The 15,679-nt window shown below is 40.4% G+C and overlaps 1 protein-coding gene across 1 annotated transcript in view; it reads left to right on the top strand.

The window, feature by feature from the left end:
* The window catches only part of DNAH11 (dynein, axonemal, heavy chain 11), a 159,472-nt gene that overhangs the window by 78,114 nt on the left and 65,679 nt on the right, over positions 1-15,679 (top strand). Inside the window, 4 exon segments of the mRNA XM_010577660.1 lie at positions 354-477; positions 1,288-1,430; positions 8,365-8,393; positions 10,853-10,985. Of these exon segments, the coding sequence (XP_010575962.1) occupies positions 354-477; positions 1,288-1,430; positions 8,365-8,393; positions 10,853-10,985 (429 nt within the window).

Below are 15,679 nucleotides of genomic sequence, written 5' to 3'. Positions count from 1 at the left end.
CTGACTCTTCAGTGCAGTTACCAGACTTTATTGGTATTGTTATGGCTGTTCTTGATGGGGATTTTTCATGGCTGCAAGATCCCTTTTTTAGTACATTCATAGGGGGATTTCCTTGATTAGTAGTCCATTTTGATCTTTACCACTAGATCGTGTCAAAACCTCAGTGTTTGATATGGAATACAGAAGCAAACTGCTTTTCCCTTTGGACGTTATGCAGCAAATTAGCATATGCAAATAAACTGAAAAAAGTAAGAGGAAGTCAGCAATGCGTTGTCATCCACTAGCATGCATTTCACACTTTTTCTGTATCGATGTTTTAACAGAATATGAGTGATTGCCTCCTTTCCTTACAGGTAGATCTTGGCAGTTTGTACATCAAGACTGGTGCCAAGAACATGCCCACAGTGTTTTTCCTGACAGATGCCCAGGTTCCAGATGAACGCTTTCTTGTGCTGATTAATGACTTGTTGGCATCAGGTGATTAGACCAACACATTTCTTGAAAGATCTTTTCCAATGACAAATGATCTGTGGTTTCATTCGAACTTTAAAGAGATTCTCTTTCAGGTATTTTTAGGGGGAGCTTTTAGAGCTGCCAAGTCAACCCATCCAACTTGAGCATTGAGTCTAACTTACTTAAGAAGGCATTGCCCACTGTGGAGATGAATTGCTAAGGCTTATCATGCATAAGTGCATTGATCTGGGAGGAGGTGGGAATCTCTCTTTGACTTAATGCCATGCTTGCTTTGATATGATTTCACTGACTTCAAGCGTTGTCTTTGTGACTGGGCAAGTGTAACAGACAGCAATGCAGTTTCATCCATGTTTTGAAAATTAGAGAATCTGGATTCTGAATGCGGGGATCTGGATATAGGGTGGAAGAAAAATGGGAATAATACCATGCTGTACAGTTGGGAGCATCTTGAAAGATTTTTTCAAAATTATTGTTTATTTTTTGCAGCCAGACTGGAAAACTATTTTCTAACAGCCTGTAAAAAAATGAACCACTATTGTGAGGAATACATAATTTATGAGTGAACTTCCTATCAGGGCAAATATTTTTGTCTTCTAAAACAATGGGGGTTTTTTCCTCTCTCTTAAAAAAAGAATTGTTCTTTTTAGGTGAAAAGGTGTGGGGAACAGGAGGAAACTGATTTGTTACTTGAGCTATTAGCATAGCATAGCTCTAGTTATGCACCTAAACCCCATTGTGCTAAATACAGTGTAGATTATATCTCAGGTTGTGTTGTGTAAGGCTCCTCCTAACTACCCCTTTTTCTTTTCGCAGGAGAGGTTCCAGATCTGTTCAGTGATGAAGACGTGGAGGGCATAGTTACAGAAGTTAGAGAAGAAGTCCAAGCCCTGGGCCTGATGGACACCAGGGAGAGCTGCTGGAGGTTCTTCTTCAGTAGACTGCAGCTGCAGTCAAAAGTAAGGCATATTTCAGGGGCCTTGAGGAGTGTGGAGCTGGTCAAAATAACCGCATATTTCAGTTATCTCATAAACCAGCATATGTTGGCATACTTCTCTTGAAAGGCTAACTCGCTGACACGTGACACTGAATTTGCCTCTCACGTTACCCCTGTAACAGCCTTCTCTATGTGGAGGCTTGGTTTACGCCAAGTTTTACTCCTAGACCTGGTTATTGACTTCCTGCCTGTTCATAGGAAAGCCACGTAGCTGCTCTGTGTCTTAGTTTCATGGTCTTATGTTTTGAATATAACGATGCATTTCAGAGAGAAGTGATGTGCTGATGAGGAGTCAGTGGTGCAGTTAGTGCAATTGTAAATATGTTCCCCAATTACACATACAGTAGTTCTGTATGTGTAGTCAACTCTTAAATGTTTGCCCAAATAATTGAAATTTCACAGTAAATGTTAATTCTTTCTACTTTTCCTATGCCATTTAAAACCGGGAAAATAAAAATATCCATGTAGGTGTTTCCAGGTCAAAAGCTGGTTAGCAATACACATTATTAATATGATACCACAACTGCAACAAGTGTCTCTCTTAAACTCCATTTTAGAGGCAATGTTATTGAGGCAGACTGTTTTCTCCTCAAAGCTGGAAAGCAGAAGCTGGGAACACTGGTTCGGGAGTGGCATCTTTAGGAACTTTCAGTTTACGCAGGCTTCAATTTTATGTATCATCTGAAACATGTATGTAGCTGATAAGAAAATCAGAAGTCTGAAAACCATTAACCCTTTAGAAAGAGAATGTTTTGAAAGGAATATATGCCCTGTACTTTGTGTATTAAACCAATCTGTTTGATTGGGGAGGAGAAGAGCCTTCCCATAGCAGATTATTTCACAGCAGTCTTCTGTGCAGGTTTTTTCTGCTTCTTCTGAAGTGTTTAACCACCACTGACCTAAAGACCATTCCTGTTTGGTTATGAGATTTTTTTCAAGTTCTTACACTTTATAACATACCACTTTCTCATTTTTTATCTCATCTTCTCTCTTTTTCCTATCCTGCTTTAGTTTTGCTGATGTTCCCTCCTATCTCCAATTTTGTTGCCATCACTTCTGTCCATCCACAAATCTCTTCTGTAACTTAAAGGCCAGTGGAGATTGTACGGGATCTAGTGTGACATATTCTGTATTGTTTTCACTTTTCCAGACTTCAGTGACATGGTCAATAGTGGTGCTTACCTTCTGTATATCTATTTCTAGTCAGTGCTAATTGTCTCTGTTTCATGACTGTTGCATTTTTGTACATTTTTTAAGAAAGGACAGGAAAAAAAAATATGATGTCTAAAATCTCTTCATTTTCTTCTTTCCCATTTCTTTCCCTTTGTGTTTTCCTTATTCCTCCAACAATTTCTTCTTTTTCTTTACTTTTTTTTTTTAAGGGCTTTTTGAAAGCCAGCTTTCAGACGCCTTCTACCTTGCAACCATTTCACCAGCCCCCCACTGTGCAAATTAGCACTTCTGGAGGCAAGAACAGGAGATATCTATTCACGTTGCAGGGAAGCAAAGTAGAGACATTATAGTACTGAAGGAGACATAAATTTCATGAGTTAACACACTAGCAGGTATCCGTATGGACTTTTAGTTAGTGCTGGGTGACCTATCACCTCCTCCTTTCCCTAGATTTGAAGAATAAAAGACTAATAAAATGTGAAAGAGAACAAAAGGGAGAGTTTAGACAGTTTCAGAATGTTAAAGTTTAGTGAAGTGATATAGTCTTATTTTTTAATTTCATTTTAAAAACCCAACATCCTACATTAAGCCACATTTCCCTTGTGCTCACCTGTCATCTTATACCCTACAGTTCTGTTTATGATGAGGAATCTGTAGCTCAGGACCCCAAACTACACAGTGCAATTCTTTGAACCACCACAGCTCTTTGGTTTTGTGTTGGGTTTTTTTTGATTGTTTTCAGTCCAGCACTTACAATCAATTCTGCTGTTAACATACTGAGAACATGCCATGTACGTAGGTGCAAATTTGTGTCAGCAGAAGTTGGAAGTATGTCAGTTAAAGACAGTGGATTGCACCATTATAAAATATGGGGCCACAATGGAAGTGTGTGTGAGGATGTATATGCACCTGAGGATTTCACAAGCTTTAGTGATGAATGATGAAATAAATTAAAAACGAAGAATGCTGGTTAAGCAAACAAAGCTGATGGGCAAACATTGTGAATGGTAATGTGCTGACAGCGCTAAGGCATGCCATTGCATAGGCTGAGAAGTTTCTAAGGCTCACAGTAATTTACTGGAGCTCCAGAAGTTTTTCAGTATCCCATGTCTGTGCAGTAATCATTCTTAAATACTCTGCATATTATAAAAAAAAAATTATAAAAGTAAAGGCCAGAAGAAGCAACTATTTCTCAAAAGCATGGATATGAGGCATGGCCAGTCAGTCCTGCTGTCTCTTGAGCTCCATCTAATTTTATTTTATTCTTTTGGTTGTAGCAACCTTTCAACATTTTCCCAAAAACGGAAACACCATGTCTAAATGCCTTGCAACTCATGTCCTACACAAACATACTCTTAAATGTACTCTTTACAGCATTTCATCTTTGCATGTTTTCCAAGTTCTACATTTCCTACTAGCTCATCTTAGTTTCCTTAGTGCTCTTAAACATTACTGTGTATTCTAAAGCCTTACGTGTTATATGGCTTTTCTTCTGAACTGAATCTCTGTTACTTAGTCCCTGTGCAGCCAGTTTTCTTCATAAGCTATGGATGTCTACTACAAATACTTGCTCCCATTTCTTGAAAAAGTTTCCTTATTGTGTATTTTCCTCATATTTCAAAGTTTACAGTCCCTCAGTGGCTGTTGTGAAGTCCCAGCATTAAGAACTAAATCTGCTGGTTTTAAAGGAATACTGTTTTCTCCAGTTTCCTTCCAATAGGCAGACTTGGCTGAACTACTTTAGTCCTTATATGCTTATAATGGTCTCCTCCTTGCATAGTCCTGTCAGTATTTAGCTGGCTCCCCGTTTTCTAAGGAACTCAGCAGTAAAGCAGTTTCATGCTTCAGCCAGAATTAATGCCAAACATACACGGGGTAGGTGCCCTGCATCACCACAAGCACTGTTGTCCATATTATTACTATTACTCTTCTTTTAAATTATTTCCAAATCCTTTTTTCATCAAGAAACATTAGCATTTTTCTTGTGGTCTGTTTCCTCACTGACAGAATGTCTCTTTTATCTGTGAATCTGAGAGGAACTTATGCATCCCCATCACAGCTCAGTTTTTGGCCAGCTCTCATGGTTTTCCCTGTGAGGGCATAAGTACACATGCCGATCAGCTTGACTGCTTCAATCCCAGCCAAAAAGAACCATGGGTTTAGGGTTTCTGGTTCTATGTTAAACTCATACTAACGCTAGATGTGATTATATTCGTTTCATTCAATGGGAAATAAGGGTTCAATTGATCATGCTGTCTATCACTTGATCTCACCTCCCACATAATTTCTGAACTCGCCAACCAATTGCCACCAAGGAGGCAGGTGGATCAGGGACAGACAGACACAGTTACTGTTCCCCCCGAATGAAATCTCAGTTATGTTATTAGACAGCCGAGAAGCTATTGAGGATTTCTAAGTTCCATAGCACACAAAGCAGCTGCTTCTGCAGTTGGCAGGCTCTTGCAGAGTTCCTGTTTCTCTATGAAAAGCTCCAGGCTTTTCTCATTTGGATGTCAGCCATCTTTTCTTGAGTACTTAGAGACTTGATTTTTAAGGATACAGCTATATTAGTAAATCTATGAGGTCTGTCTTGTGCTCCTGAGGACTGGTGGCATGACATGGCTGGCATCCACATGGCTTAGCTTTTCCCTTGCTCTGGTCACAAAATGATGGTGGTGGCATAGAGCCAGTTCGAAATGATTCTTGGTCTGCACAGCTCCTTACTCCTGCTGCAGCACCATTTAGTTTCCCATGGATAAAATCATGGAAGTGTGCTAATACTTAAGTAGGATGGGCCCTGTCAGACCAGCGGCCAAGTGTGTGTCAAGTCACTCTTTAGTTCATTAGCATTAAGATACTCTGTTGTCTGTCCTGCTCTACGTTCACTCAGTGAACCTAGGGAGCTTGCATATTTGAGACAAGCAGGAAGAGGTTGAACTGAGAAACACAGTGTAAGAGATAGATCTGTAGTGAGAGTGACATGCAAGTGTGAGGCTCAAATGGGACATTTGAGAAAAGGGGGGGTTTGTTTTCTTAGGAGTGGTGAATGCTACATGGAAGTTGATATTAATTCCACATTATACCAGTTCTTTTGTCCACGTTGATTGTCTTCATTACTCAGTTGTGCAAATTTAAATCTTAAAAATGTCAGATGATATACTCATGCATAGTCCCTCTCAATCCACAGTTTTTTCAAAGAAAGGGATAGGTCTATTTTGGAGAACTTCCAAAGTTTTTCTATTACTATCTGAGGTACCCTTACTGTAATATTTATACCCTGGTTGTCTTGCAAGAAATGAAGCATTTCCTATTGCTTTTTTTTTGGTTTTTTTGGTCCTCTGTCAAATTAGACTGTCATTTATGGCCTGGGCAGAAGATAAATGTTTTCAACATATGACCTCCTTACTTAAGCAAAGATTGTTCAAAATGTAGTCAGTAATAATTACTCATTTTTCCTCACAGCTCTCTTGTTATCAGATTGCGTAGCATCTTCATTATTCTGTGTGCAAAGCAAGCAGTGCACAAGGTCCTTTATAATAGTGGGAATTCACTGGGAGGAATGCAAACAAACCCTGAAAACATGCTGCATCAAATCCACGCCTGATGTGATTTTACCAAACTTCACTAAAGCTAAAGGAGATATAGAAAGTTTATGCTATGGTGAGGACCTGGTTGCCTGCTTTTTATGACTACCTTTTCAAGTATATGCTGTATCCTATATTTTTATTGTCCACAAAAAATAATTAACAAAGACATCTAATTATGTTATAGCTGGGGCTGTGCTGGAAATTCCTGCCTAACAATACAATATAGTAAAAATCACTCAGTTGTAACTTTGTGTTTTAGAGAAAAGTAATGGAAATTATAAATAGTGTGTTTGAATTTGAGCTCTCGAACTAGCTATTCCACTAATTTTAACTAATTTTACCTATTGCTACTTTTAAATTGGATTTAATTGCTTCTGTTCTTTCTCTGCAAGGTTTCTAGAATTCAGATCTGCTGCTGTTCACTTTATTATTGGCTTTTGCAGATCCTCTCATCTAGTCCCTCTCTTCTTAGCCTTCATAGCAGTTCTTTTCAACTGTTGTCTTCTGCTTTGTAATCTGCACTTGTAAAATTACAGCTAAGTATTTGAATATGTCTGCATTGTAAGCAAAAGATTGGTATATCTGTATTTCATGTATACTACATTCACCTGCCTTTAAACTAGCTGTTGTCAGGGATGTTCACAGTATAGTTATGACAGTTGAGTCTAGGATACTTACTCAGGTATACTTCCTTTTTCTTTGTCGGGCTTTCCAGCCGAATAATCCTGGTAGGACTAGTGTGTGCCTGGTATTTCTTGTAAAGACTTTCACTAGGACTTGCTTACCATGTTTAGCAACTTGTGATAGATGCGCTATTGCTTCAACTGTTTCTGTCCTGTTTGCCTTCACTTGTCACTCTGTTCACCTCCTGTTCTGCACTCATTAGTTATGGAAGTTAACTATTGAGAGGCCTTTGTGTTCTGCAGTTATCCACGTGAGCTCCAGTAGTACTGTGTTGGATAAGCATGAGATTAGAATAAAGATTAGAACATACTACTATAATGTACTCTTTCAAATTTCAGAATTTTTTTCAAGGGGTGGCCAAGGGCAAGAGGAGAACAGATGAGTTCTGGGTATAACCTAGTAAATCTAGAATTTAGATGCTAGGGTAAAGTTAAAAGTAACAATCCTGAAAAGTCAGTGTTACTTCTCAGGGATCTGCAGTTGATATAAACTAATGCTGTTCCTTACAGATACAAGTATTTCTTTTAAATCACTCTGAACAAATCATGTTGGGTAGAGAAAGCACCTTCTCCCCTAAAGTTCAACATAAGGTTGATATAAATAGGGCATAAATAGTAATCATTCCATACAAACAATTGTTTAATATTTAGGGAGGATAAAATATTACTCAGGGTACAAAACTAAGGAAAACATCAAATTCTGATTTTTGTTTGGCAAATGGTCCAAGGCTTTGATTTGGACCACTACTTACGGCGTTAAGTCCAAATATGAGCAATATGAGCAGTGTAGGAAGATGTAGAAGATGTAACTTCTAGCAAGACTGTGTATGGCTTGCAGCTTTGGAGGTGTGATAGATTCAGTTTGGTACCACTGCTATAGCAAGGGCACTTGTGAGAAGCACATCAAAGCAGGGACAGATATCTCCATTACTGCTGCTACCATAGCAAGGATGGTACGCAGATCTGAGAAGGTGGCTACTAGAGGAATAAGAGAGGAGAAAATGAGGTGTCCCAAGCATCAATATTGCTCACCATGCCTCTGTTATTATAACTGAAAATAGATTTTTATCAGAAAATGGGGTGACATGAATGAGAGGGAGAGACAATGTCTAATTGAAGGATACATGGTATAACGAAGAAGAAATTTCAGAAAACTCACAGAAGTGTTCAAGATCATTGAAAATCATGAAACAGATGTAGCAGATTCTTCATGTACGTTTCTTCTCTGATACAGAGTTTTGGGGTGGAAAACATTTATTCTTGTAGCATTTTGATTTTTTTCTTCTGTGTTTGCCCTTCCTTCTCATCAGCCTGATAAAATTTTGCTGTAAATTCCAATATCTTTCTGTGGTCTTTGTACTGCTTTAGTGTAGTTTTCATCACTTGGCTAGAATGGATTTCTACATGGACAGTTCTGCCATTTGCCTCTTCATGTTGAACACATTCAAAGTAGATGACATTTTTCTTCTGTACCTTAGGCCAACTTGCTGATCAGCCTGTCTTTGTAACATCCCTGGACAAACCTGGACTCCATTGTGATTTTGCATGGCTGTCTACATTTCTGCTTGAATTCTTGAAGATGGGGGAGAACATTACTTTCTTGCAAATATGAGAACATACACTGCTTTTTGTAATTCTTGCAGGAGTAAAGGTCACAAGTGATTTAAAACCAGTAGTTTCTCTTGCTGACATTCTCAAGTACTTTCTAGACAAATGTGCAAATTGCCTGTGGTTAGAAGAATTTTTAGATTCATGTAAGAGATGTATTTTTCTCTGTTTGACAATAAATGAGATCAGTAGGGGGACTAGAATAACTACAGCAATTCAAAACTCTGTTTTAACAGGAAATAGTCCTCTACATCCCATTCCATGAGACACAGGAAAAATGTACTATGAGTTGTTGTATCTCTGGGAAGCTGGTAGGCATGTTGGAAATGGAATAGGTGCTAGTGAATATCTTTCTTTTAGAAATGTAAAGAAGTAAATGGACTAAAAAATGGTGGAAAGTGCAGTTAATTCACAGTGCAGTCTAAAGCATGGGCTTGGGGGCTCTGATTTATTGAATATTTATGGTTCACTCACCAGTAAAGATTTCTTTTATGCCCCATTTAGTATTTTAGTCTGCATCATTTCACTTCCTGTCTGTCACAACATGGAAGACTATCACTGCTTCTGTTTGCCTTTCTTGCTTCTTCCTCTTACCCTTTTTTAGGTCTTTCTGTTTTTTTCTTTTAAGATTTTCACGTCTTCTGCCTATCACCTCCTCTATTTCCACCATGGCTCCCAACAGAAGGGACCAGTCGTGCTTTTCTTGCTGTTATGCTTGGCCATATCACACCCTTCTGAAAATGGTGTCATTGATCTGAAGCCTTCAGTAATCTCAAAATCCCACTCGGTTTGTGCAGCCATGAGAAAAGGTTTTTGTGAGATCCAGCCTGACCAGTGCTTGTGACCAGAGGCCATTTCTTAATTAATTTTGCTAAAAAAGGTGAGAATAAAAAAAGGGCATACGCTGTGATTCAGCATAAAATCCAAGCTTTACAAAATGTATAAATGTCCCTGGAAACAGTTTCTCTTCAAGTGGGTTTTCTGAATAATGGCAAAAGATTTTCTTGTTTTGACTTAGTTCTACTGAAACTTACTCATCTTTGCTCATAACTAAAAGTTAATTGCAGAAATGTCTGTCTTTTGTTTCCCATGCAGAGATTTATTTTTAGAAACTATGAGATAGTGGCAAGTCTTCTCCATTTTCTTTGTAATCTTCTTTCCAGATACCATAGAAGCTTTTTCCAGTGTTACTATCTACTCCTCACTTTCTTTCTCCTCTCTGACTGCTTTAAGACCCAGTGAAGTATTGTCTCAGGTCAACCTCCTTTCTTCACTCCTTCCCCCCCCCCTTCTTTTCTTTCAACTTTCTGCTCTTTTTCCTTTTTCATCCAGGTTTCACTTAATAGGTAATGTCAACTCCCAATTCCTCCAGGGGCGGAATAAACCTGTCACTTCCCTGGCATGCCTGACTGGGCTCTGTCCTGATTCTTGTGGCTGTTGAGGAAGTGATAAACTCTTGTGATACCATTTGGATGTTTTCTATGGGAATTAACAATATTGATGCCATATGGTTTGAGAAGCCCTGTACAGCAAAAATAGCTCATTTCATAAGAAGTGTATAGGAGAGACTCCAGTCCTGTGTTAACAGCCTGATGTCTGTCATTTTACTAATATACCCAAAGCAAATACAATGGCCAAAACACGTGCTAACTGCAATAAGTAGGTCCACAGATGCAACTGAGAGACTAGAATAACGCTTCCTTCCCAAATGTGAGTTGCTTTGGGTAGGCCTGGTGATATTAACAGCCGATCACAGATTACTTTTCCTTTGAATATTTTAGCCTACCCTTGTTCAGATATCACTTTCCACTTTTGTAAAGTATAGTCCCTAAAAATTCACATACAAGCTAAGATCCAGATCTCCTTTTCTTCCTGTTCTTTTAACGGGGTTGCAGTGCGTATTAAAATGGCAGGAAATGGTTTGAATAGATTTAGCAAGTCGAGAGCTGCATTTGTGTCACCGTGAACAGCTAAACGTGCGCCTTCTGGCTGTCTGCGTGCCAGCCAGTCCCTGTGGCTACATTATTATTTATAGCTATCAAACCAAGCAACTGATACCAACGTGGAGAGAGGGAAAGGAAGCTGCGAGTACGCTGTGTGTGTACAGTGGAAAGGGAGTAAAACCTGTTTGCCCAAGGTAACATCGTAGCTGACAAAGTTTATTAGCTGCAAAATTTGTTTTGGAGCCTCAGCTGTGCACTGGCTGGTGCCGGCACTGGGCCGTGGTTCGTTGCGTGCCTTTCTTTGGTTGCCTCAACTTGCCATGTGATTCTTTTCTGTCCCTTTCCCCTCCCTCATCTCCGCAGACTGTTCAGTGTTCCTCTCCTGCCGGCTACGCTGCGAGGGCGAGCTCAGAAGTCCCCAGCCATCGTTAACTGCGCGGCTATTGACTGGTTTCATGAGTGGCCGCGGGAGGCCCTGCGCTCCGTCAGCGGGAGGCTCATTGAAGAAGCCGAGGGGGTTGAGGTACGGAGTTTCAAGCTCGTCAGTCTTCTAAGAAAGCAACGGAGATTACTGAAAGATCGATAACTGAATAAGCTGGAAAAAAAAACCCAACGCTCTTTTCACTCCTTCTTGCGTACTTGTTGCCTTTGGTGTCCTGCTAAAAGCTGAGTTTTTATGGCGTGTTACTGCCCGGTTCCTTCAGCAGAGCTTAGAGAGCTGTCTAGCATGGGCAGAGAAGTGAGGGGGAAAGAGGCATGTAATTCATAGCACTGTTTTTGCAGAATCCTTCAAGTCTAGGCCTTCTAAGACCTCACAGAATTGATTTAAGCCTTTTCAATACAGTTAAATATATTCACTAGTGCTGTCGCCAGTGAGGCTGAAATATTGCCGTGCACAGTCCTGGCTAACTAAAGAAGAGTTTTGCCCCTGTTCAGCAGCTAAGCAGGTGAAAAATTTCCCCTGTAACCACATGGCAAATGCATTTAGAGTTTTAATATCTGGGCAATGACTCTCTTTTTGTTCCCGATTGGTCTGGAGCGTGACTTGTTTGTTTTCAGGAAAAAAAAAAAGGTCATGCATTAGTGAGTTTCCTTTCAGGGGAAAAAGGAATATTCTCATACTCTTCTAAGGGTTTTAACCAGCTGCCTCTGTTGTCAGCTGGAGGGAAGAGCCTTCCCCTTTCGGCCGCCGGTAGCGCCGGTCCCCGGGCAAATCCTCCATTCAAACCCCCACGCACGGAGCCATCCTGAAATGAAGCCGAAGGAGAGGGGGAGTCTGCAGGGATGCCTGGCGCTGCTTCCAGGGTAACCCGCGGGCCCTTCCCTCCGCTCCTCCCCGGGCCTTGTGCGGGGGAGAGGGGCGGCGGGAAGGCGGCGAGGCCCGGCTAGGCCCGGCCCGGCTAGGCCCGGCCTGGCCCGGCCCGGCGGGCTCCCGCGGGCTCCCGCGGCACACGGATGCCTCCTGTAGGGCTGCAAGGGAAAGGGAGGTGTTCGCAAACCCTCGTCCTTTGTCTTTGCCGTCGGCTCCTTTAGCAGCTCCTAAGAGACTTGAAGTGTTTGTTTATTAGGCTGCTTGGTTGTCGTCTGGTGAGCTGCGGGGCGGGGGGGGGGGGGTCTGTGATACCCACTTGGGTTTAATTCTTAGTGGGATACCAACTTACAGATTCCCATTTATTTGGAAGAAACTGGTAGGATTACATGCAGGGAGAAAAGAGAATAGCATTTATTGTGACTTAATTATATTATTTTTTCAGATCCTTAACTAATTATATTTTTCTCCCTTGAAAATACATCTGGTCATCAGAATTTAGGCTTTTCATATTGAAACCGGGTGGGGGGGGGGGGAGATTAAACTGTTTTGTTTTTAATTTAAGCATTATGTTCCTATAGAATTCATTTTTTAGATATTTAGGAAAAATTTCACTGATCCAAGCAACTGTTGATGGGTCTCATTTCACATTGGCATTAACTGCTCCTGGTAAATATCTTTCTTCTTCAGTTCCCAGCAGATGAAACAAATGGCAGCTAACAAAATAACACGACACTTTATTGACAGTGAGTTAAGGTTTCTGTGTCATCAGCATACGTAAAGCAGTACTGGGTGCCTGAGTCATGTCTGCGTGTGCAGCCGATGAGAAGACCAACAGACAAGACAGCGGAATGCAAAAAATATTAGGAGGAGACAGGGGAAGGATTTGAAAGTGATGGGAAGAATGAACCCAGAACACAGGCCTTGAAATAACAGAGAAACTATGACAGTGTTACGGGGGGAGTGAAGGAGGACTCAACCAAGAGAGACAGAAGAAAAGCAAAACTGAACCAGAAAGGTAGGAGACATGTACAGCAAAGAGTCTGAGGAGGAGTAAAAGGGAGGTGAAGGGAGAATGATCACAGAAAAATAGTTAGTAAAGGGAGGAGGGACAGGAGAGTTGCAGAGGTGTATTAGGATATCAAAAGAATGAGAGGGGCTGGGTGGAAAAGGACCACCCTGAAGAAGTGGGAATCTTAGCTGCAGTCTGCCATCCCCTCTCCGTCAAAGATTTATGGGAGGTGGTCTCCTTTCTTCCTCTCATCTCTAGTGCTGGTGTGTTAATACATCATTTCACTTGCTCCATTTTAGATTATTTCAGGACAGCCTTTTGTTTGTTCTTGGTAGAGAAATCTTATTAGCCAGGGCTCATGTATGCCTGGACTTCTGAAACGTACTGTAATCATGCTGTCCCTTACAATGAGCAGCGTGAGATCTGTTGCTGAGTGATTATTTTGGCATAATTGACACTTCACTCCTAGTTGTCCTTTTTCAGAGGTTCCAAAAATACAGCAACAGTAATAGATTTTGTTGTTGTTGTTGTTCATCACTGTATAACAATATTACAGATTATTTTTAATTAGGGTATCTTGAAATTAAGCTAACGATCTTTTTTTTCCTCTTAAAAGTTCAATACAAATGTTACATCATATCTACATTGCTTTAACAAAAACTGGAAAATTTCTGAGTTTAAATGGTGAGCGAAACCATAAAAAATTCACGGTGATTGCGGGAGTTGAGAAGGAGGTCTTAGATTCTCCATCTCCTTATCCTCAAACCAAGTCTAGGTACTTTTCTGGAAGATACAGTTTATCCAGGGAAAAAAGGGGGGTAGACTGAGCTCAGCAGGGAGGTCGTGAGCCGCAGCGTCAGTATGTGCTATGAAGGATGCTGTGAATGTCCCTTCTGCCCTGTGTGAAAGTGTCTGAACAGAAAGAACAAGTGATCCTCCCTAATTATGGTGCCAGTTGAAAATAAGTCCCATGAGCATGAGCCCCTTTTCACTCGGAAGGACATTGGCCAATGTGTGGGTTAAGGACGAGACAGTGAGTTCAGAGATATTTGGAGGGAAGTGGAGAGTATCAGATACTTAATCAATTTGGATGTCTTTGATTTCTTGGGAGAAAAGAAAGGAAAAGAGCCCTCTTCTGTTTCAGTACTCAAATTGCTAAACTTAATTTTAAAAGAGCGCAAGAAAAGAACACTGTGCAGCAGTTCTGAAATCCATGTACCGAGCTTACCGAACATACAAAAGTGCCTTTATACCTCATTTGCTATAAAACATGATGTATAGTATTTTAAAATAATGTCTCTGTTTTCAAATTCTACATGACGGACAACCTCTCATCCTTACTTTTAGCAGGTGTCACATATCAGCACTGAGTACAGAATAAAAGAATCGGGATTTTTTAATCCATCCCTTTGAAAATAACAGCAATGTACATCTCTGCCATCTCCTTTGAGTATTTTGCTGTTGCTGTCTTGCATGCTGCTCCTCCTCTGCTTAGCACCAAGCAGCGCACACTGTGAAGCATACCAAGGACAAATTTGTTATGCTCTCAGTTTATCGCACTCTGAAGTATTTTACAACATGTGGTATGGCAAAGAAGCAGCCCGAAGTACAGTGACAATGGTCTTTTTTGCTCTTTGCTCAGCATGTTTCAGCTAGCTCAACTTAACTGCAAAGAGTTAAGATTTATCAATTTGGTGATTACCATTTTACATCCTGAGGAAAGTTATAGGGAGGACGCAGGCAAAACTCCTGTCTAAACTCTACTCGTACCTTACACTGGGGTTTTTTTGCATGCTTAAAAGTCGGTCAGCCAAGGCCTAGAATAGAGAGACTGCATAAGAATGAACAGACTTCACCCTTACATTTTCTTTCAGGTTGTATACAGGCTTATTGCTCAGTCATCTTTAGGACTATTGAATGGTTTTGATTTGTACCAGTCTAATTTTCATTATTGGCTTCAAGCTACTTTATGCTTTCTAGCGAACTGCAGTTAAATCAGATTTTGTTACTGTATCAACTCTTTTTTGTTTGCCTCTTTTTTAATAAAGAAGGCTAAATTAGCAATAATAATTTCCTTTGCCTGCAACCCTGAATGGGCATATATTGAAAAGTACAATGCAGTATTAAAAAAAACCCCAAAACCTGGAGATAAATGAATGGCAGAATAAATAATTTATGCTAATGAAATTACTGCAATTAGTAGTTCCACAATGACCCTTTTAAAAGCCACAGCTGTTAATGTCAGGAAGTGCTGTCACCACTGACCTTATCATAAGAGAAAGTGACAAATTGAAAATGCAGGGAAGACCAATCCTCAAAGAGGTCTGTTCGGGAACGATTAGTGTTTTCTGAAAACCAGTGTGAATTACAACCAGCTGCTCTCTGGCTCGGCGTGTCTCCCATGCTGTGCCATTTTGTTAAGCTCGATAACAATAGTTATTTTGCCCCATTGAGACAAGTTGTCTCGGGCCACTTCCAGCTCTACCGGAACCCACTTCTTCCCTCACTGATTTACAAATGAAACTGTTGTTAGAGGGCTTTTCAGGGCTGCTGAGTAGAGACCTCTCATAAGGATCATGTGTAAGGAGGTTGTCTTTCTCTAGGAAGAGCTGTGCTGCAGGGTGCGTGTGTCACGAACAATGAAAAAAGGAGAAAAAGGCTGAAACACATTTCAGTTGGAAGCCAAGCGCTGCTCAAATCTGCATAAAACGTCCATTCCTGCTGACTAGCCTTGCTTTTACAAACAGGGTTTTTTTTAAGATGAATTTATGCTAGCTTTGCCTCAACTAATGATGTTCTGATTTTTTTTTATCTGTAAAGCAATTTATTTCTGCTTTCTCTAAATGCAAATCATTCTTTATTTAGTTTGTGTTTTAATTCCTGTTTTTGTAATCAT

Source organism: Haliaeetus leucocephalus, unplaced genomic scaffold, assembly GCF_000737465.1.
Source record: "Haliaeetus leucocephalus isolate CR32 unplaced genomic scaffold, Haliaeetus_leucocephalus-4.0 Scaffold566, whole genome shotgun sequence".
Taxonomy (NCBI): Eukaryota; Metazoa; Chordata; class Aves; order Accipitriformes; family Accipitridae; genus Haliaeetus; species Haliaeetus leucocephalus.
Note: the sequence above shows the minus strand (reverse complement) of the source record. Positions and strands in the feature narration are given on the sequence as shown.